Source organism: Amblyraja radiata, chromosome 1 (assembly GCF_010909765.2).
Source record: "Amblyraja radiata isolate CabotCenter1 chromosome 1, sAmbRad1.1.pri, whole genome shotgun sequence".
Taxonomy (NCBI): Eukaryota; Metazoa; Chordata; class Chondrichthyes; order Rajiformes; family Rajidae; genus Amblyraja; species Amblyraja radiata.
This window is the reverse complement of record NC_045956.1, coordinates 36675662-36698441: the sequence shown is the minus strand read 5'-3', so window position 1 is coordinate 36698441 and position 22780 is coordinate 36675662. Positions and strand designations below refer to the sequence as shown.

The window sequence follows — 22780 nt, the reverse complement described above, 5'->3', positions numbered from 1 at the left end:
AACGGGGTTAGGATGGAGAGATAGATCAGCCATGAATGGTGGAGTAGACTTGATGGGCCGAATGGCCTAATTCTTCTCCTATCACTTATGTCACTGGTTCCACATTATTCCACGTTCGCTGGAGATGCTGCCGAGCCGGCAGACCGCGGCCAATCACAGCACCCTGCGGACCACGGCCGACCATAAGACCTGGCAGACCGTGGCCTGTAGGGATAACCGTAAAGCCGGCCCATGTTTGGAGGGGCTGGCGAACGCAGCTTGGATCCAAGAGAGCCTGGAAGTAGAGCCCGCTGAGCCGCCGCTGCTCATCCCCCGAAGACCAGAGACCAGGAGGATGGAGACGACGATGGACGTGACAGTGGAGGAGCAAGGCCGGTAGCAGATGAAAGGGAACCGGGGTCGGGCCTACCATGCCATCGACGTTGGCTGCGGTAAGCACCCCCGGGAACAAAGGAAGGCCCCGCACCAGCCTGGGGCTTGCCTGTTCATAACAACTGGAACGTGGATGTTACTTGGAAAACAGTGCCAAAACATGATGCCTCTTGCCTGCGGGATCTGTGGACATTTTCTGTATAATTGATTATAGGGGATGGTAAGGCAACACTCTTCTGGACTGTTAGTAAGAAAAGAATTTCACTGTGCGTTTGCTCTTCACACATGTGACAATAAAGCACCACCGAAGCCTGCACATGAGGGGCAAATTAACCTACACATCTTTGGGATGTGGTAGGAATTTTGAGCACCCAGAGGAAATACATGCGGTTATAGGGAGAACGTGCAAACTCCATACAGACAGCATCCAAGGTCAGGATCCTACTAAGGCCTATGGCGCTGTGAAACAGTGCTCTACCAGCTGTTTCACTCTGCCATTCAATAAATAGCTGATCTTTTACTTAATTGCGGCATTCCCGTGTGAACCGCACACCCTCAACTTTCCAAACACCACTGATCTCAATCTGGAACATATTAAGCCACTGAGGTCTCACCTCTCTCTTCAGTCAGGAATGTCAAAGTCCTTTTCTTACTCTGTCCTCTGGTTCTAGCCTTCCCAGCCAGAGGTCACATCATCACTGCTTCTACATGTAAAGCTCCTTGGATTTTGGTTAAAGCATATTATATGTTTCAATGAAATCACCTCCCATTCTCATAAGCTTCAGAGAAAATAGGCTGCTTAGTCTTTCCTCATAGGACGAACCTAACAAGCGTCTCAGTGACAACAGGGAACTGCAGATGTTGGTTTGCCAAAGAATGCCCATGGTAAAACGCTGGAGTAACTCAGCTGGTCAGGCAGCATGTCCGGAGATAATGGATAGGTGATGTTTGAGTCAGGACCATTCTTCATACCTCAAGCTTGTCAGTGATTTGTGAAAAAGAATATAACTTCTCTCCGTGATTTGTAAAGAAGAATATTAGTGGTTTCTCAACACCAATAATAGCCCTGTCCCATGGTGCAAGTTCATTCCAAGAGCTCTCCCGAGTTAAAAAAAATCAAACTTGTGATAAGCATGGAGAATGAACGTCGCGTGTACGTCGGAGCTCGGTGACGTCTCTTAGCGCGAACGGCAGGTACACGGGAAGACTCGCTAATGGCAGGTAAGCACGGGAAGACTAGTGAAGATTTTTCAACATGATGAAAAATGTACACGAGAGCCCCGAGTACCGACGAATGGCCATTACCCTAAATCTTCGAGTTCGAATCAGGGCAAACTATGGAGAACTCTTGGAATGAACTCATACCATGGGACCAGGGTTTAATTCTCATTTTAATTTTCCTGCATGAAACGTGATGATATGGAAGTTGAAGTTATGTGCATGAGTTGAGATTTTTCTTTAAAAAGATGCAAAGGACAAGTCTAGAACAAATACTAAAAAAAAAAAAAAAATGGAATATTAGATATTTCTTAACCATCTCTGAGCTAATATTTGTATTGTGGACACATCCACATCTACAACTTTGAAAATTCTAATTACTCTTTGGAGAAAAAATAATAGAGAAAATTGCCATGAGATTCAATAAAATGATAGAGTGGTCTTTACTATCATTGAAGTTTGCAGTTTCATTCAAAATGATTAAAAAATAAATGTTATACATTCAAAGTGTGAAAGCTATTTCAACTCCTAACATTTCTTCATTTCTGTTGCTAGCTGAGTTGTAATAGGCTACAAAAAAAAAGGTGATATGATACTGAAGGAGATTGAAGGTCATTGAGCTCAGAACCCAGCAGATCAAATATAAAGAGCAACTGTATTTGCTCACCGAAAGTCCACCAACTGCCGAGGGAACTGCAGTGAATATGGCAGCAACAGCGCAACAAATTACTGTAAGTATGAACATCAATTTTAATGGAATCAAATTAATGGAGTTATAAGGCTTGCAGACTTGCAGGCTAGTAGTAATTATGACCTGCAAAATGCCAATTTGTAAGGCTGCAACTTCTGATAGACTTTGTGCAATGGCAGAGCTGTACCTGTTGAATTTTAATTTTATACTAGACCAAGTGCAGACCCGTTGGGTCTGTTCCCCCAACGTGTGGTTGTGGGGGGGGGGGGGGGAGGCGGCATGCAGCGTCACACACACTAACTATCCCCCCCCCCCGCACTCACGCTAATTACCCCCCTTGATATTATATTAATATTATTAATTTGCTCCTTTTACTCCATAACCACCCTATCTACTGACGCATAGCCCCCAACTTGCAGTCACATCTAGAGGGGGGGGGTGGGTGCGAGGGTAGAGAGTGAGGGCAGAGAGAGAAGGGGCAGAGACAGAGAGAGAGGGGAGGAGAGAGAGAGGGTGAGAGTGAGGGGGAGAGGTGGGGAGCAGGGAGGGGGAGGGTGGAGGGAAGAGGGTAGGGGGTGTGGAGGGGGTTTAGGGGAGGGAGGGGATGGGATGGAGGGGAGCCGGGGAGAGAGAGAGAAGGGGGGAGAGAGGGGAGAAGAGGGGGGGAGAGGGGAGAGGTGGGGAGCAGCTCCCTGCTCCCCACCTCTAGGGGTAGGGGTGTGTGCAGGGGAAGGGGGTTTAGGGGAGGGACGGTGGGGGAGGGGATGGAGGGGAGGAGGGGGAGAAAAAGAGGGGAGAGAGGGGTGGGGGAGAGAGGAGAGGGGGAGCGGAGAGGGGGGAGAGGAGAGGCGGGAGTGGAGAGAGTGGGGAGAGGAGAGGGGGGAGAGGAGAGGGGGGGAGGGGAGGGGGGAGAGAGGAGATGGGGGGAGAGGAGAGGGGGAGAGAGGAGAGGGGGGTAGAGAGGAGGGGAGAGAGAGAGAGAAAGGGAGAGAGACAGGGGGGGGAGAGAGAGAAAGAAAGAGGGATAGGGAGAGAGAGAGAGAGAGAATGCCTTTTTACTCAACCCAAACCCCCTAAACAACCATTTGCAGGCAGTGCTTTTTTCCTCAAACTAACCATAACCATATTTTCATTTTCAAACCAAATTAAGGGTACTAACTCACAGCAGTGTAGACATTTGTTCAGTCATTCAGAGCTCAGACCTCCATGTTGTAGAGACTGATTGGGGCACACCACTTCCTGGTTTTATAGTCCCCCCCCCTGCCGCCAGCGGGGGCAGCAGAGAGAATGGGGAATTTTGTAAAATCATTAATATCTCTGTCATTTTTCATCGACGGGAAAAATCCTCGGCACACATACGGCGGAGGGGGGCTCTAAGCAAGGTAGCCAAAAATGACGGCCGTAGGTGGCGGCGATATCTCGGAAATCGCAGCACAGAATGCCAAAACCGGTCAAGAACAGACTTTTAGTAATATAAATAATCTTTGCTTGGAACGGATTATACAATAATATGATTGTTGAGCCATATTTTTGTTTTAACTGGAAATAAGTTTGAAAATGAAGACTCTTTCAAACCAGAATTTTCATTCAATCTTGAGATTTAACCTAGTTAAAACAATTAATATATAATTGCAATTAATATATAATTGAAGTCACTGTCTACATTAATCCTGACAAACTATGACAATTGGCAGCTGCTAATTATTATCTGGGCTACTGTTTTGAACTATATTCTATGATACTTTTGTACTTTTGTAATATCATTAGGAACTCTCAAACAATGGAAAATTACTATTAAATTATGATAACTATAAAATATTACAATAACATTGCTATTACAATTAAAATTACTAAATGGGAAAAAAACTTATTGCACTGAATTTGCTCTGTTGCAGCTCTCAACAGGTGTGGAGCTCGAGCCACCTCCTGCAATTCTGAAAGTAGAATTCCAAACCATTTTGACACCAGAAACAGTCCAGTTCCTGGCAGAATTAGTCTCTACATTTGATGAAGATGTTGAGGAGGTATGTTTATCTTGGAGAGTGGGGGTAGTTGTAGACAATTCAACCTGTTTATCTCTGAAATATATGAATTGCCTTCACATTAGATTATTTGAGGAAAATTAAGAATTATTTCCCCGATAAAAAAGATTCAATCATTTTTTCACAAACAGCCACCTGAAGCATCAAACACAATTTCATTTCCGTTGAAGAATGCAGAAAGGAAACACTTGCCTCTCCTTACCCCTAGTTCTTTTATTTCATTAAGCAGCAATTATTAGTAATTGTAGTATCTTCTAAATATTCTTCCATGATACTTTTGCAACAATTAGAATAGTTGAGCATAGGCAAATGAAATTGAGGCACGTACACATATTTTAAACATTATGATTTAAGAGTGCCCTAGCCTGAAAAATCTACTTAGAAAAAGTAAGATTTTTTAGAATTATATATTAACTAGTCTGTAAATAAAATGGACCTTACCCACTGTTGGTAATAGATTAACTCAGTTGGAATGTACTTGCAGTGGGCAACAGTTTTATTCCTATGAATGCAATCTATGTCTGCATTTTACAGCAGTACATTGTGAGCATGTAAAAAAAACTGTTCAGCATAAATACAAGAAATGAATGTATTAAAGGAACAGAATGGGCAAGTTTCTAAGTTGGTATGCAGCAATCCAGGATCATAGGCAAAGGGTTAGGGTGAAAGGCAAACCGGTTACTGCATCTATTTATTGTGTATATTGGCATAATTCCAGAGTGGATTTTTCATGACTGTCTTGGAAGACCCATGATGCTGTTGATTTATTGCATTCTACGTCCATCATAATCCTCTTCACAAACACATCTGTGAGACCTTGTTGTGAATTGGGTTTAGAACAGTTGTGAGTTGAAGCAGGAGATCAAAAACAATTTGGTTGTTCATTGTGTTGTTGACTGATGTGTAAATGGGGCAGCAGACAACAGGTGAATGTAGGCATCGTGACCTCAAGCATGATTTGCAGTCTTTGATCATTGCAAGAGTAGACTCTATGGCTATACCAGTGCATGAGTGGGTTGGCATGCAATGCTGGTTTGCCTGTGTGCATGCAGGCAATAGCTCTCTCCTTGTGTGGGGGAACAGCCTGGAATCCTGGAAAACATTGTGGTCTCTATCCTTGCAGGTCTCTGGAAAAAGAGAGAATGATGTTTAACTTTCTTTGACTGGAGAATCTCAGACCCTACTGCAAGAAAAGCACCAGGTTTTGCCACTTTTCATTTCACTGCACATCTCGTATGTGTATGTGACGAATAAACTTGACTTGACGAGGTCACATCTCTTTCAGCAATATTGTCAGTTAGTAAATAGTGACCTTTATGTGCAAAAGATTTAGTGTGAATTAGCACGTCAGAGCAGGGCGGTTGCCCGGGTGCCATTGACCAACCAAAGTGCCGTCGGGCAACCTAAACGCCGACTCATTTTGCCCGGCTTGGCACGCAGATACTGGTTTATACCGAAGATAGACACAAAAGAACTGGAGTAACTCGGCGGGTCAGGCAGCATCTCTGGAGAAAAGGAACATGACGTTTCGTGTCGGCAACGTCTGTATTGCGGGGCAAAGATACCAGGTGCGGGGTGACGAAAGGTCAGAGCGAATGACAGGCCCCGCACAGCGGCAGCAGTGGCCGCGACAGCGGCTCCATCTCCTCCACCTTCCGCACCACGCCCGCCCGGGAATTCCATAAATTCACAACTCTCTGGGTGAAAACGTTTTTTCTCACCTCAGTCTTAAATGACCTCCCCTTTATTCTAAGACTGTGGCCCCTGGTTCTGGACTCGCCTCAAATTGGGAAAAAAATGTCCTGCATCTAGCTTGTCCAATCCTTTTATAATTTTATATGTTTCTATAAGATCCCCCCTCACCCTTCTAAACTCCAGTGAATACAAGCCTAGTCTTTTCAATCTTTCCTCATATGACAGTCCCGCCATCCCAGGGATCAATCTCGTGACCCTACCCTGCACTGCCTCAATCACAAGGATGTCCTTCCTCAAATTAGGAGACCAAAACTGTACACAATACTCCAGATGTGGTTTCACCAGAGCCCTATACAACTGCAGAAGAACCTCTTTACTCCTATAATGAAATCCTCTTGTTATGAAGGCCAACATTCCATTAGCTTTCTTTACTGCCTGCTGTACCTGTAAGCCAACTTTCAGTGACCGGTGCACAAGGACGCCCAGGTCTCGCTGCACCTCCCCCTTACCTAACCTAACCCCATTGAGATAATAATCTGCCCCCTTGTTTTTGCCACCAAAGTGGATAACCTCACATTTATCTATATTATACTGCATCTGCCACGCATCTGCCCACTCACTCACCTGTCCAGGTCATCCTGCAACCTCCTAACATCCTCTTCACAGTTCACAGTGCCACACAGCTTTCTGTCATCCGCAAACTTGCTAGTGTTGCTCCTAATTCCCTCTTCCAAATCATTAATATATATGGTAAACAGTTGCGGTCCCAACACCGAACCTTGTGGCACTCCACTCGCCACTGCCTGCCATTCTAAAAAGGACCCGTTCACTCCTACTCTTTGCTTCCAGTCTGCCAACCAATTTTCTATCCACGTCAACACCCTACCCCCAATACCATGTGCTCTAATTTTAGTCACCAGTCTCCTGTGCGGGACCTTATCAAAGGCTTTCTGAAAGTCTAGATACACTACATCCACTGGCACCCCTTCATCCATTTTACTTGTCACATCCTCAAAAAATTCCAGATGATTAGTAAAGCATGATTTCCCTTTCATAAATCCATGTTGACCTGGACTAATCCTTTTACTGCTTTCCAAATGCCCCATTATTACCTCTTTAATAATTGACTCCAGCATCTTTCCCACCACCGAAGTCAGGCTAACTGGTCTGTAATTCCCCGTTTTCTCTCTCTCGCTCCTTTCTTGAAAAGTGGGATAATATTAGCAATCCTCCAATCCACAAGAACTGATCCTGAATCTATTGAACATTGGAAAATGATCACCAATGCGTCCACTATTTCTAGAGCCACCTCCCTGAGGACCCTGGGATGCAGACCATCAGGCCAAGGGGATTTATCATCCTTCAGTCCCATTAGCCTACCAAATACTATTTCTCGCCTAATGAAAATTTATTTCAGTTCCTCGACCCCCTTAGACCCTCTGTCCTCCGGTACATCTAGGAGATTGTTTGTGTCTTCCTTAGTGAAGACAGATCCGAAGTACCTATTCAACTCTTCTGCCATTTCCTTGTTGCCCATAATAATTTCACCCGTGTCTGCCTTCAAGGGACCCACATTTGACTTTGCTACTCTTTTTCCCTTAACATATCTAAAGAAGCTTTTACTTTCCTTCTTTATATTCCTGGCCAGCTTCCCTTCGTACTTCATCTTTTCAGCCCGTATTGCCCATTTTGTTTCCTACTGTTGTCCGATGAAAGTTTCCCAATCCTCTGGCTTCCGGCTACTCTTTGCTGTGTTATACATCTTTTCTTTTAGTTTTATTCTATCCATAACTTCTCTTGTCAGCCACGGTTGCCTCCAACTCCCCTTGGAATCTTTCTTCTAAGGGGAGTAGGAGGCAACCGTGGCTGACAAGACAGGATAACCCAACCACATTTTAGTTTGGAAGTGGAAAGAACTAATAGAAATTAATTGCAATGTGTAAAAAGAGTTGAGATACCGTCGTATAATTTTGCTGCATGTCATTGTGGGATATATCATGTCTTGATTGGTGACTATTTTTAGTTTGTGACTTTATTTGAAGCAGAAATAATATGTGTATGCTTCATTGAGCATATTTCCGACTGGTCCACGCACTTCGTCCGAGCACATTATCGCACGCGTCATGCAAACCGTCTTAAATGACCACCTAAAATGTCATTTGGCAACCTAAAAAGCTGCCAAGGTTGCCCAGCTGGCAACAGGGAAAAAAAGTTAAGTGAGAGCCCTGCAGAGTACTGGTGATAATTCTAATTCTAATTTTAGAATTCTCTACAGCTATGTGGTGGCATTGATCAGTATTTTTACTTGGGAATAAGATGCAAACTTTCATTGGATTGATTAAGCAAAGATCACACTGGTGGATAAGAGTTCCAATTCTCAGGAATAGCTTCTTCCCCTATGATATCAGGCTTCTGAACAGTCCTTCCATAAGCCAGACTACTATTTGATTCACCTCTACCCCGTTGAGGACATTGGACTTTGTCTAAGGAACTGATGCACTACAATGCTGAGAACTATATTCTGCTCTCTGTATCTTCCCCTTTGCTCTATCTATTGCGCTTGAGTTTGAACTGTATGGTACATTTGATCTATTTGGATAGCATGCAAACCATAATTTTTCACTGTACCTTGGTACACGTGCCAATAATAAACATAAACCTAATTCAGGACCAAAGGAATTTCTACTCTTCAATTCCTTTCAAGCTCAGTTCACATTTTCCCATGTTCATTTCCAATTTCCCTCTCTCCTGCTGATCCCCATTTTTCCACTTTTCCCAATATTATTAATTGAACGGTACTTAGACAACCTTAGAAAATACTTACTCAGCATGGAATGTTCTCAGAAGGAACTGCAGATGCTCCTTTAAACCGAACAGAAAGATTTTACTCAGAATTAGCTTGCTCTTCACTGGGAGCTGATTGCTATGTTGCATGAGCCGAGAAAACACACACCTTCATCGACATGACACATGCTTTACAGGTATGCAGAAAGGAACTGCAGATGCTGGTTTAGAATGAAGATAGGCACAAAGTGCCAGTGTAACTCAGCGGGTCAGGCAGCATCTCTGGAGAAAAAGGATGGATGACGTTTCAAGTCTGAAGAAGGGTACCAACCCGAAATGTCACCCATCCTTTTTCTCCAGAGATACTGCCTGTCCCGTTGAGTTACTTCAGCACTTAATGTCTATCTTCCACATGTATTACAGGATTTGGTTGTTGATGTTGTCATAGTTTGAGCGACGTTGTTAGCAATCATGCATTTTGGGCCTACCACAAGACTGAACTGACAATTTTATGTGTGCAGGACTGCAGTAGTCAGTTCAGTCCAGGGAGAATTCCATTGTCCTTTTTAGCTGCTCCTGACCACAGCCTCTCGTGGTGAGATACCGCATCAGCCCCTCTAGGGAAGAAGCTCTACGTGGTTATTTACAGATGGTGATAAAAGACAGTATTTCATCAACATGAGTTCGGCCACAATGTTTGTATGCGAGGTGACGGAGAGAGGAGGGGTGTGGTACTGAGTGGAAGAGATGGGGCAATGCGATGGTAGCAGCCCAAGTAAGCTGAAGTAGAAGATACAATGGTAAGGTCAGGGATGTAGTGAGATTCAATTTGTTTTATAATTTGATGTGACATTCTTTAAAATAATCTTTAAAATAATTCAAGCAGCATAAATCAAATGATTGGTGTTAATGGAACAAATATGAAATATCTTGAGATATTGTTCAATATATTCTGCAGTAATCTCTCCCAGGAATTCTTATTATTCTCTTACTTATATAACCATATAACAATTACAGCACGGAAACAGGCCATCTCGGCCCTTCTAGTCTTTGCCGAACACTTACTCTCACCTAGTCCCATCTACCTGCACTCAGACCATAACCCTCCATTTGTTTCCCATCCATATACCTATCCAATTTATTTTTAAATGATAAAATCGAACCTGCCTTCACCACTTCCACTCGAAGCTCATTTCACACAGCTACCACTCTGAGTAAAGAAGTTCCCCCTCATGTTACCCCTAAACATTTGTCCCTTAATTCTCAAATCATGTCCTCTTGTTTGAATCTTCCCTACTCTCAATGGGAAAAGCTTATCCACCTCAACTCTGTCTATCCCTCTCATATTTTTATAGACCTCTATCAAGTCCCCCCTTAACCTTCTGCGCTGCAAAGAATAATGACCTATCTTGTTCAACCTTTTTCTGTAACTTAGGTGCTGAAACCCAGGCAACATTCTAGTAAATCTCCTCTGTACTCTCTCTATTTTGTTGACATCTTTCCTATAATTTGGCAACCAGAATTGTACACCATATTCCGGAATTGGCCTCACCAATGCCTTGTACAATTTTAACATTACATCCCAACTTCTATACTCAATGCTCTGATTTATAAAGGCCAGCACACCAAAAGCTTTCTTTACCACCCTATCTACATGAGATTCTACTTTCAGGGAACTGTGCACAGTTATTCCTAGATCCCTCTGTTCACCTGCATTCTTCAATTCCCTACCATTTACCATGTACGTCCTATTTTGATTTGTCCTGCCAAGATGTAGCACCTCACACTTATCAGCATTAAACTCCATCTGCCATCTTTCAGCCCACTCTTCCAACTGGCATAAATCTCTCTGTAGACTTTGAAAATCTACTTCATTATCCACAACCCCACCTATCTTAGTATCATCTGCATACTTACTAATCCAATTTACCACACCATCATCCAGATCATTGATGTATATGACAAACGACAGTGGACCCAACACAGATCCCTGAGGCACACCACTAGTCACCGGCCTCCAACCTGACAAACAGTTATCCACCATTACTCTCTGGCATCTCCCATTCAGGCACTGTTGAATCCCTCTTGCTACTCCACTATTAATACCCAACAATTGAACCTTCTTAACCAACCTTCCATGAGGAACCTTGTCAAAGGCCTTACTGAAGTCCATATAGACAACATCCACCGCTTTACCCTCATCAATTTCCCCAGTAACCTCTTCAAAAAATTCAAGAAGATTAGTCAAACATGACCTTCCAGGCACAAATCCATGTTGACTGTTCCTACTCAGACCCTGTTTATCCAGATGATTATATATATTATCTCTAAGTATCCTTTCCATTTATTTTCCCACCACTGACGTCAAACTAACAGGTCTATAATTGCTAGGTTTATAACCATATAATCATATAACAATTACAGCACGGAAACAGGCCATCTCGGCTCTTCTAGTCCGTGCCGAACACTTATTCTCCCCTAGTCCCATCTACCTGCATCAGACCATAACCCTCCATTCCTTTCCCGTCCATATAACTATCCAATTTATTTTATTTTATTTATTTATTTAAAATTTTTTTTTTTAAATTAGAAGTACGGTAAATTACAATAACACACAACACATATATCTTAATACATTTTTTGTACCGCTTCATTTTTTTTTTAAGCTTTAAGAAAAAGATAGAAGTAAGGAAAGTAAAGAAGGTGCGCAAGAGTCGTGAAGTGCAAGAGAGTGTTGGGAAAAGAAAGCCCCTTAGAAAAGAAGTTAGAGAAGGAAGTAAAGTAAGAAAGTAGACCCTAGAAAAGAAAGAAAAAGAAAGTAAGGACAATCGCTCTATTATAACATTAAACTCCGCAGAAAGACTACCAACCAAGTCTGTTTTTGTTGTTTTACCTCCCATTGCCAGGTCCTGATACCATTTATTTATTTATTTATTTTTAAAATTACTATTGCACCTCATGCTTGTAATAGGTCCATAAACGTAGACCACGTCTTTTGGAATTGGTTTGCTTTACCTGCTAAGAGGAATCTCATCTCTTCCAGATGTAATGTTTCAAACATATTTGATGTCCACATTTTTATTGTTGGTGTGGGCGCATTTTTCCAGAATTTAAGTATGAGCTTTTTTCCCATTATTAGCCCGTAATTGAGTAAATTCTTCTGATACACGTTTAATTCAGGGATACCTTCCGATATCCCAAAAATGATCCATTCTGGTTTTGGTACCAGTTTTATTTTAATTAATTTTGAAAAAATATCAAATATTCCATGCCAGAATTTTTGGATTTTTGTACAAAAAACAAAAGAATGCGCTATGGTAGCTTCTTGACACAGACATTTATCACAGATTGGTGAAACATTAGGAAAGATTTTATTTAATTTAGTTTTTGAATAATATAGTCTATGTAATGTTTTGAATTGGATGAGCGTATGTCGTACGTTGATCGAGCATTTATGCACCTGTAGTAAATGATTATCCCAGCTCTCTTTTGAAATTTTTATAGCTAATTCTTGTTCCCAGTCTCTTCTAATTCCATCTGTTGTGGGTATTTCTATGTTTAAAATGATATTATATAAGTACGATATTAAATTAGCTGATTCCGCCTTTGTCTTCATTGCTTCATCCAGTAAGTCGGAAGGCATATTATGATAGTCTTTTGTGTAATTTTTCAAATAATCACAAATTTGAAGATATTTAAAATATTGGTTATTTTTCAAATTATATCCAATTTATTTTTAAATGATAAAATCGAACCTGCCTCCACCACCTCCACTGGAAGCTCATTCCACACAGCTACCACTCTCTGAGTAAAGAAGTTCCCCCTCATGTTACCCCTAAACTTCTGTCCCTTAATTCTCAAGTCATGTCATCTTGTTTGAATCTTCCCTACTCTCAGTGGGAAAAGCTTATCCACGTCAACTCTGTCTATCCCTCACATCATTTTAAAGACCTCTATCAAGTCCCCCCTTAACCTTCTGCACTCCAAAGAATAAAGACCTAACTTGTTCATCCTTTCTCTGTAACTTAGTTGCTGAAACCCAGGCAACATTCTTGTAAATCTCCTCTGTACTCTCTCTATTTTGTTGACATCCTTCCTATAATTAGGCAACCAAAATTGTACACCATACTCCTGAATTGGCCTCACCAATGCCTTGTACAATTTTAACATTACATCCCAACTTCTATACTCAATGCTCTGATTTATAAAGGCCAGCACACCAAAAGTTTTCTTTACCACCCTGTCTACATGAGATTCCACCTTCAGGGAACTGTGCACAGTTATTTCTAGATCCCTCTGTTCAACTGCATTACTCAATTCACTACCATTTACCATGTACGTCCTATTTTTACTCTTAATTTACTCTTAGAACCCTTTTTAAACAATGGAACAACATGGAACAACTTGTTCCTCAAAGCCATGGATGGCACCATTGAATCACCGAGAGACAGTAGTTCAAGCACCTTTCCATTCCTCTTCAGTTGTTTGTTTATTTATTAGTCTGTCAAATGGCATGAAGTAATTTGTGTTATTCGAGCACATTCCATCTTTCAGATATTACAGCTGAGAATTGGTAAAAAGCTGTGTTTGGATCGTAATGGTGGACTTCCCGAATTTTTGCCCCACACCTCACATATCCGAGAGGATCAATCCTGGAAAGTTCAACCAGTCCCACAGAGGTTGCAGAACAGGCATGTAGACCTTGGGGATGTGTCTCCAGCCAACACTGAACATTTCATCACAGCCTTGAGTTCTACTGCACAGGGCATTCAGGTAAGATCACCTGCTGTTAGATGTGTACTTTAAAAGATTTGTAAGCAGAGCAGCAACTTGACAAATATCAGATCTCTTAAGTTATAGATGCGAGCTCTATTGTGGGCAAATGGGGTTAGCATAGATGGGGTATTTTGGTCGGCATGGATGTGTTGGGCCGATAGGTCTGTTTCTGACTCTATGACTCAATGCCTGAACTTGGGTGAGTGAGGATGGGAAGATGCACTCAACTGCCAACCGAGTTTTGTACTCAAGACCAGCGACGGACAATCCAGCCGACTGCGACGCCTAAGAAACGGAGTCCCTCAAGGCTCGGTACTGGCCCCCATGCTCTTCAATCTCTATATCAGCGATCTGCCACACACGACCTCGCGCCAGTATGGATACGCAGATGACCTGGCCCTACTGCATTCGGACAGGAGTTGGTCAAACGTGGCGGATGTGCTCTCGGCGGATATGGAATTTGTCGCAGGCTACCTTAAAACCTGGAGTCTAAAACTGAGTGTGGCAAAAATCACCACAACGGCCTTTCACCTGAACAACAAGGAAGCTCAACGCCAGCTAACCATCACCCTCAATGGGTCACCCCTACCCTATTACCCATTTCCTACATACCTTGGGGTGAAACTAGATCGGCAGCTGATCTACACCTTGAAGCTCTCCGTGCTAAAGTCTCGGTGCGGAACAACCTCCTGCGTTGCTTGGCTGGATCGTCATGGGGAGCCAGGCCATCTACTCTCCGAACCAGTGCTCTTGCACTCGTGTACAGCGCCGCTGAGTACGCCACCCCAGCATGGTGAACAACGCTCATACTAGGCTCCATCCTCAATGACACCATGCGGATCATCACCGGCTGCCGACGTCCTATTCCAACGGATCTTCTACCAGTGCCCGCAGGTATCACACCCGCCAAGCTTCGCAGAGAGTACTTCACTCACAGACTGGTGTGCAAGGCCCCATCGGACGCCAAACATCCTCTACACCACCTCGCCCAGGACTCACAGCAACTCGTCGCCCCTTCTCCCATCACGCAGCACCCCTGTGGCTCCGGTTTCAACACACTTGGAGCATGGAGAACCAGTTGGGAACAGACTTCACAACCTCCTTAATTCACTGTTGCACCGAACACCACAGCCCCACCTGCCCCGCAAAGAGTGGGTGGCCCTGAACCAGCTCCGTGCAGGGGTCGGCCGGTTCATCAGCAGACCAGCAATCAGCGCAGCACGTCATTTTCGACTGCGCTGTCCTGGTGGAGGGGTAGATCTCACGGCCCTCGACAACAGTACATTGAACTGGCTACAGCGCCTGGAGGGCGTCACATAACCTCTGCTGCCTCAAACGCAAGAAGAAGAAGAAGAAGAAGATACACCTTTCAGTTTGAATAATTTGACATATTATTTGACATTTTTAACATTAGAAATGAAAGAATAAGCCTTTGGAGGAGCTTCTTCCACCAATTCTGTTGTGCTGTTTTCAAAAACATTAATTGTCTACAATTAATCTTGTTCGTTATTAGAATATTTGTTCAACATAATATCATACGTATTTAGATGAGTTGGTGTGGTCCAAATGCATGCCGTTAACATTTGTAGTCTAACTTTGCATAAAACATATTAAGGCAAACTTTAATTAATGCAAATAACATTGGCATAACACTTCACCTGTCCTGCAATGCAAATAGACTTCCACTATAAATCCTTCATTGCAATATTCTGGTGACAGACAGGTTATGAGGGTTGATTTCAAAGTGCACTTTTACTTACTCAGTTCCTCGAAAATCTTCCAATTAGTTAAGCAATCAGTTCAAATCCTAATACCCAGTTTCAACACCAACATCATCAATTTAATCAAATTCTTTATTCAGGTTTTGGAATTTCAAAACTTTAACCAAGATGAAAATGTAAGTTGAAAATGGTCATTTGGACTTTAGCAAGGCTTTTGATAGGGTTCCACAGGTTAGGCTGCTCTGCAAGGTTAGATCACAATTTAGAATAGAATGTACAAGGCAAGATTAATTAAGGGCCTGTCCCACTTTTGCGTCATTTGCGCGTCACGCAGATGGCGCACGAAGATTTTGCACATCCCAAAATCCTGGGGCGCTGCGTGCGACCGCGCGTCACTGCCTATGTCACCCCGCACCATGCGCGCATCACGTGCGTCGTGACGCGTAAATGATGTTGCGTAAATTACGCGCAAATGATGCCCAAGTGGGACAGGCCCTTAACTTTGCAGATTACACCAAAGTAGGTGGTATAATAGACAGTGAAGATGATTATCAGGGATTACACCAGCTGTGCGCGGATGAGGAATGGCTATTATGTGGGAGTTGTTGCAATTTGGGAAGCCAAGGATCTTCGCAGTGAGTGGTAGGGCTCTGGGGAGTGTTATGGAGCAGAGGAATCTAGGAATACCAATATATAGTTCTCTGAAAGTGGTATCGCAGGTAGATCTGGTAGTTCACAAGTTCTAGGAACAGAATTAGGCCCATCAAGTCTACTCCGCCATTCAATCATGGCTGATCTATCTTTCCTTCTCAATCCCATTCTCCTGCCTTCTCTCCATAACCCCCGACACCCTTTCTAATCAAGAATCTTTCGATTTCCACCAAAATATCCATTAACTTGACTTCCACAGCTGTCTTTGGCAACGGATTTCACAGACTTACCACATTCTGACTAAAGAAATTCCTCCTTATCTCATTTCTAAAGGTACGTCCTTTTAATCTGAGGCTGTGGCCTCTGGTCCTAGACTCTCCCACTAATGGAAAAATCCTCTCCACATTCACTCTATCCAGGCCTTTCACTATTCGGTAAGTTTCAATGAGGTACCCCCTCATCCTTCTAAGCTCCAGCGAGTACAGGCCCAGTGCCATCAAACGCTTATCATGTTAACCCAATCATTCCTGGGATCATTCTTGTAAACCTTCTCTGGACCCTCACCAATGTCAGCACATATTTCCACAGATATGTGGCCCAAAACTGCTCACAATGCTCCAAATGTGGTCTGACCAGTGCCTTTCAAAGCCTTGGTATTATATCTATGTTTTTGTATTCTAACCCCACTCGAAATAAATGCTAGCGTTGCATTTGGCTTCTTTGCTAAACTGTGCCAGCATTCCCAAGTCCCTTTGCACCTCAAATTTCTGAATTCTCTCCCCATTTAGAAAATCGTCTACAGTTTTATTCCTACTGCCAAAATGCATGGCTCCATTTGCTATGCTGTATTTCATCTGCCACTTCTCAAACTTTAATTAAAGTAGCATCTTTAAACGGCATCTGCCACTTCTCACGCTTTAATCTCTCAATCTGTCCAAGTCTTTCTGCAGAGTCCCTGCTTTCTCTACCTGCCCCTCCACCTATCTTTGTATCATCTGCAAACTTGGCCACAGAGCCTTCAATTATTGATAAACATTGCAAAGAGCAGCGGACCCAACACCAACCCATCTGGAACACCGCTAGCCACTGGCAGCCAACAAGAAAGATCCCCACTCTTTGCCTTATGCCATTCAACCAACATGCTAGTATCTTCCCTTTGATACCATGGGCTCTCATCTTCTTTAGCAGCCTCACGTGCGGCACCTTATCAAAGGCATCCTGAAAAAAATAAAATAGTGAACAAGGCTTTTGGCATGCTGGCCTTTATCATTCAGGGAATTGAGTTTAGAGGTAGAAATGTTATGTTAGAGTTGTACAAGACATTGTCGAGGCTGCACTTGGAGTATTCTTTTCAGCTTTGATCACCCTGTTATAGGAAGCTGTAAATAGTGCAGAGAAAAATTACAAGGATGTTGCCAGGATTTGTGGAACTGAAATACCGGGAGAGGTTGACCAGGCTAGATCTTTATTCTTTGGGGCGCAGGGGGTTGAGGGGTGATCTTAGCGACATGTATAAAATCATGGAGGAATAGATAAGATGAATACACAATCATGTTCCCAGGAATGGAGAATTAAGAACTAGAGATCATAGCTTTAAGATGAGGGTGTACAGATTTAATAAGATCCTGAGGGGGCAGCCTTTCATTCAGAGGGTGGTGGGTGTATGGAACATGCTGCCAGAAGTAGTTAGGGCAGGTACAATAACAACATTTAAATGACATTTGGACAGGTACATGGATTGGAAAGGTTTGTAGGGATATGGACCAGTCCCAGGTAAATGAAGAAGGGTCTCAACCCGAACCGTCACACATTCCTACTCTCCAGAGATGCTGCCTGTCCCGCTGAGTTACTCCAGCATTTTGTGTGTATCCAGGCAATCGGACTGGCTTAGATGGGACAAGTATGACTCTATTACTCAATTGCTTGATTGATTGACTTTCTTTCTGATAGTTACTCTTACAGTAACTATCAGAGGCCCGGGAACCGTTGGAGCAAGTGGAGGAGGGTCAGGGCGGTGAGTATATAAATCGAGCGCGGGGCTTGCTTTTACAGAGGCCCGGGACCTTTGGAGCGAGTGGAGGAGATTCAGGGCTGTGAGTATTTAAATCGAGCGCGGGGCTTGCTTTTACAGAGGCCCGGGACCTTTGGAGCGAGTGGAGGAGGGTCAGGGCTTTTACCGAAATCTGTAACGTTCCACACTTCATAGGGAGGGTTCTGGTGGAAGCCGCTGATTGGTGGAAGCAGACTAGAGGAAGCAGCTGATTGGGTGCAACCTCAGGTTAGCATTTCTGCTTTCTGGTTAAAGGTACAGTGCTTTAGTAAAGGTACAGTGAGCCAAGGGTACAGTGGGCTAAAGGTACAGTGGGCTAAAGGTACAGTGAGCCAAGGGTACAGTGGGCTAAAGGTACAGTGGGCTAAAGGTACAGTGAGCCAAGGGTACAGTGGGCTAAAGGTACAGTGGGCTAAAGGTACAGTGAGCTAAAGGTACAGTGCTTTAGTAAAGGTACAGTGAGCCAAGGGTACAGTGGGCTAAAGGTACAGTGGGCTAAAGGTACAGTGAGCCAAGGGTACAGTGGGCTAAAGGTACAGTGGGCTAAAGGTACAGTGAGCTAAAGGTACAGTGCTTTAGTAAAGGTACAGTGAGCCAAGGGTACAGTGGGCTAAAGGTACAGTGGGCTAAAGGTACAGTGAGCCAAGGGTACAGTGGGCTAAAGGTACAGTGCTTTAGTAAAGGTACAGTGAGCCAAGGGTACAGTGGACTAAAGGTACAGTGCTTTAGTAAAGGTACAGTGAGCTAAGGGTACAGTGCTTTTTGTTTATATAATAAAGGTGCAGTTTAAAGGTCAAGAGGGAGCAGCTGTTGTGAGTCAGATACCTGCTGATTTCTCCCAGCAGTTTCTATTGTATTGTACTTGTATCGGATCCAGGGTAAGGCGGGAGAATGACAGCCAGAGCAGTTTCCTGTTCTGGATGTCAGATGTGGGAGGTCATGGTGTCGGATGGCCCTCCAGACGTGCACATCTGCACCAGGTGCAGCGAGATGGGGCTCCTAAGGGACCGTATTAGGATCCTGGAGCAGCAGCTCGATGACCTCTGTCTGGTCAGGGAGAGTGAGGAGGTCATAGAGGGGAGTTATAGGGAGGTGGTCACTCCAAAACCACGGGAGAGAGACATGTGGGTCACGCTAAGGAAGGGCAAGGGGCAGAGGCAGGGACAAGTGAGTACTCCAATGTCGGTACAACTTGCAAATAAGTACTCCTGTTTGAGTACGGATGGGGGTGACAGCCTGCCCGGGGGTAGCGAGAGCGGACGGGCCTCCAGCACAGAGACCGGCCCTATTGCTCCGAAAGGTAGGGACAAAAAGAAGAGGGCAATAGTAATTGGGGACTCTATTGTTAGGGGGTCGGATAGGCGATTCTGTGGACGCAGTCGGGAGACCAGGATGGTGGTCTGCCTCCCAGGTGCCAAGGTCTCGGACGTGTCTCATCGCGTCCAAGATATCCTGAAATCAGAGGGAGAGGAGCCTGAGGTCGTGGTACATATAGGTACCAATGACATAGGTAAAAAAAAGGGAAGAGGTCCTGAAGGGAGGATTTAGAGAGTTGGGAGGAGAGTTACGGAAAAGGACCAAAAAGTTAACAATCTCAGGATTACTGCCTGTGCCATGCGACAGTGAGAGTAGGAATGGAGCGAGGTGGAGGATAAATGCGTGGCTGAAGGACTGGTGCAGAGGGCAGGGATTCAAGTTTCTGGATCATTGGGAATTATTTTGGGGAAGGTGGGACCTGTACAGAAAGGATGGGTTGCATTTGAACCCGAGGGGGACCAATATCCTGGCGGGGAAATTTGCAAAGGCTACTGGGGAGACTTTAAACTAGAATGGTTGGGGCGAGGGACTCAAATAGAGAAAGCTAGTAGACAGAATGGGAGGCAGGAAGCAGAAAAGGGAAGCACTCGGGCACAAGAGGAGAAAGAAAAAAAAGGAAATAAACAGAAAATAAGAGGTGGGGGGTTTCTTAAATGTGCATATTTTAATGCTAGGAGCATTGTAAGAAAGGTGGATGAGCTTAGAGCCTGGATTGACACCTGGAAGTATGATGTTGTGGCGATCAGTGAAACATGGTTGCAGGAGGGCTGTGATTGGAAACTAAATATTCCAGGATTTCGTTGCTTCAGGTGCGATAGAATTGGAGGGGCAAGAGGTGGAGGTGTTGCATTGCTAGTTAGGGAAGATATTACAGCAGTGCTTTGGCAGGATAGATTGGAGGGCTCATCTAGGGAGGCTATTTGGGTGGAACTGAGAAGTGGGAAAGGTGTAGCAACACTTATAGGGGTGTATTATAGACCGCCAAATGGGGATCGAGAATTGGAAGAGCAAATATGTAAGGAGATTGCAGATATTAGTAATAAGCACAAGGTAGTGATTGTGGGAGATTTCAATTTTCCACACATAGACTGGGAAACACATTCTGTAAATGGGCTGGATAGTTTGGAGTTTGTAAAATGTGTGCAGGATAGTTTTTTTGCAGCAATACATAGAGGTATCTACTAGAGGAGGGGCAGTGCTGGACCTCCTGTTAGGAAATGAGACGGGTCAGGTGGCAGAGGTATGTGTTGGGGAGCACTTCGGGTCCAGTGATCACAATATCATTAGTTTCAATATAATTATGGAGAGGGTCAGAACTGGACCTAGGGTTGAGATTTTTGATTGGAGAAAGGCTAACTTTGATGAGATGCGAAATGATTTAAAAGGAGTGAACTGGGACATTTTGTTTTATGGGAACGACGTAGAAGAGAAATGGTGGACATTTAAAGGTGACATTTTAAGAGTACAGAATCTTTATGTCCCTGTTCGGTTGAAAGGAAACAGTAAAAATTGGAAAGAGCCCTGGTTTTCAAGGGAAATTGGACATCTTGTTCGGAAAAAGAGGGAGATCTACAATAATTATAGGCAGCATGAAGTAAATGAGGTGCTTGAGGAGTATAAGGAATGTAAAAAGAATCTTAAGAAAGAAATTAGAAAAGCTAATGGCGCTTTTTCACGGGGCGACTTGACGCAAGATGTAACCAGAGTGAAGTGGTCGTGGTCAAGCACGATATCACACGATATAACGTGGTGTAGATAAAGAGTTCCCACGGTACTCGGCATTTCCGTTATTTGTGTGAGTGACTTGTCCATCTCCCGAGCTTTCCCGTTAAATCTTGAATGAACATTGTGAATCCCCATTCATAAAAGAGAAGGTAATTGCGCGGGAGGGTTAATAATTGACAATCAGCTGCTGCCTGCCCGCTGAGTTAAAAAGTTCCCACGGTCACGATATACAGTGTATCGTGAGTCATGCGGGGGAACTGTCAGCGGGCAGGCAGCAGCAGATTGTCGCTCCCTTCAGTTTCACCCCACCTACACCCCTCTGCTTCCCGGCCATGTGTGTGACCCTTCCCTCCCCTCTTCAGCTCCCCGCCCATTGCACCGGCGCGGGGGCTTTGCACTGTCTTCACGTAGGCGATGCCAGCAGGTCAGTGCCAGTCACCGGAGACGTCAGGACCAACGGGACACCGACCCCCAGGCCCACTGCAAGCACTGAGATCCCAGAGACCCACAGCCAGCAGCAGCGCAGCCCCGTTCCAACTCCAGAGGAAAACGCTCCCCGTAGGGACAGAAGCTGATGGTGTGCAAGGTACGTCTTGTTCTTGGGGTTGCGGATGAGGGGGCGCAGCTCGGGCTGTGACGTCTCCAGCCACCCCCCTGTACAGGAGCTGAGACTGGGAACTGTGGGGTTGTTTGCAGTTGCAGAGGGAGGGGGCAAGGGCGGTACAGTTCACAGTCTCAGCTCCAGTCCAGGGGGGGTGTCCGGAGACGTTAGGACCAACGGGACACCGACTGCAAGCACGGAGATCCCAGAGAATCACAGCCAGCAGCAACTCTAGCCCAGCCCCGCTCCAACTCCAGAGGAACCCGGGTTGCGGATGAGGGGGCGCGGATTCCTCTGCAGTTGGAGGGACAGGGAGACACAGCGGCTTTTGAGAATGGTGGGCAATCACTTCCAAAGTTCTGCCCACACAGTCAGTACACCTCTCCTACACTTGTCTCCCGCACTAAGATCATCTCGCAGAGAATGATCCCAGCCTAACAGCATGTTCATTCCAGATTACTCACCTTCTGTCCCCTCAGTCCAGCTTCCGGGTTCACCGTTCGCAGGAGTTCCCACGGTACACGCAAGAGTTAATACGGATATCGCACTGGCCACTACGTTCATATAAAGTTGCAATGCTCAACCACAAGTGTACAAGTCACTCTTGGAGAAATTCAAGCTTGCTTGAATTTTCTCCCGAGTGACCAAGTTACACGATTACCTGCCGTTAGCGCCACGGTGGTCCACGAATGCCGTACTGTTATCGCACGAGGTTCCCACGATGTTAAACTCTGGTTAACTCTTGCGTCAAGTTGCCCCGTGAAAAAGCTGCTTAAAAGAAGACATGAGGTTGCTTTGGCAAGTAAGGTGAAAGTAAATCCAAAGGGTTTCTACAGCTATATTAATAGCAAAAGGATAACGAGGGATAAAATTGGTCCATTGGAGAGACAGAGTGGACAGCTATCTGCAGAGCCAAAAGAGATGGGGGAGATATTGAACAATTTATTTTCTTCGGTATTCACCAAGGAGAAGGATATTGAATTATGTGAGGTAAGGGAAACTAGTAGAGTAGCTATGGATACTATGAGTTTCAAAGTAAAAGAAGTACTGACACTTTTGAAAAATATAAAAGTGGATAAGTCTCCAGGTCCTGACAGGATATTCCCTAGGACTGAGGGTAGTTAGTGTAGAAATAGC

The 22780-nt window shown here is 44.4% G+C and overlaps 1 protein-coding gene across 1 annotated transcript in view; it reads left to right on the top strand.

Annotated features, from left to right (window-relative positions):
• The first annotated feature begins 2145 nt into the window (after window positions 1–2145).
• LOC116972967 (malate synthase, glyoxysomal-like) overlaps window positions 2146–22780 on the top strand; it is an 81400-nt gene continuing 60765 nt past the window's right edge. The window contains exons 1-3 of the mRNA XM_033020575.1: window positions 2146–2321; window positions 4177–4305; window positions 13357–13575. Coding sequence (XP_032876466.1) covers window positions 2295–2321; window positions 4177–4305; window positions 13357–13575 — 375 coding nt within the window. The 5' untranslated portion in view covers window positions 2146–2294. The remainder of the gene's footprint in view (window positions 2322–4176; window positions 4306–13356; window positions 13576–22780) is intronic.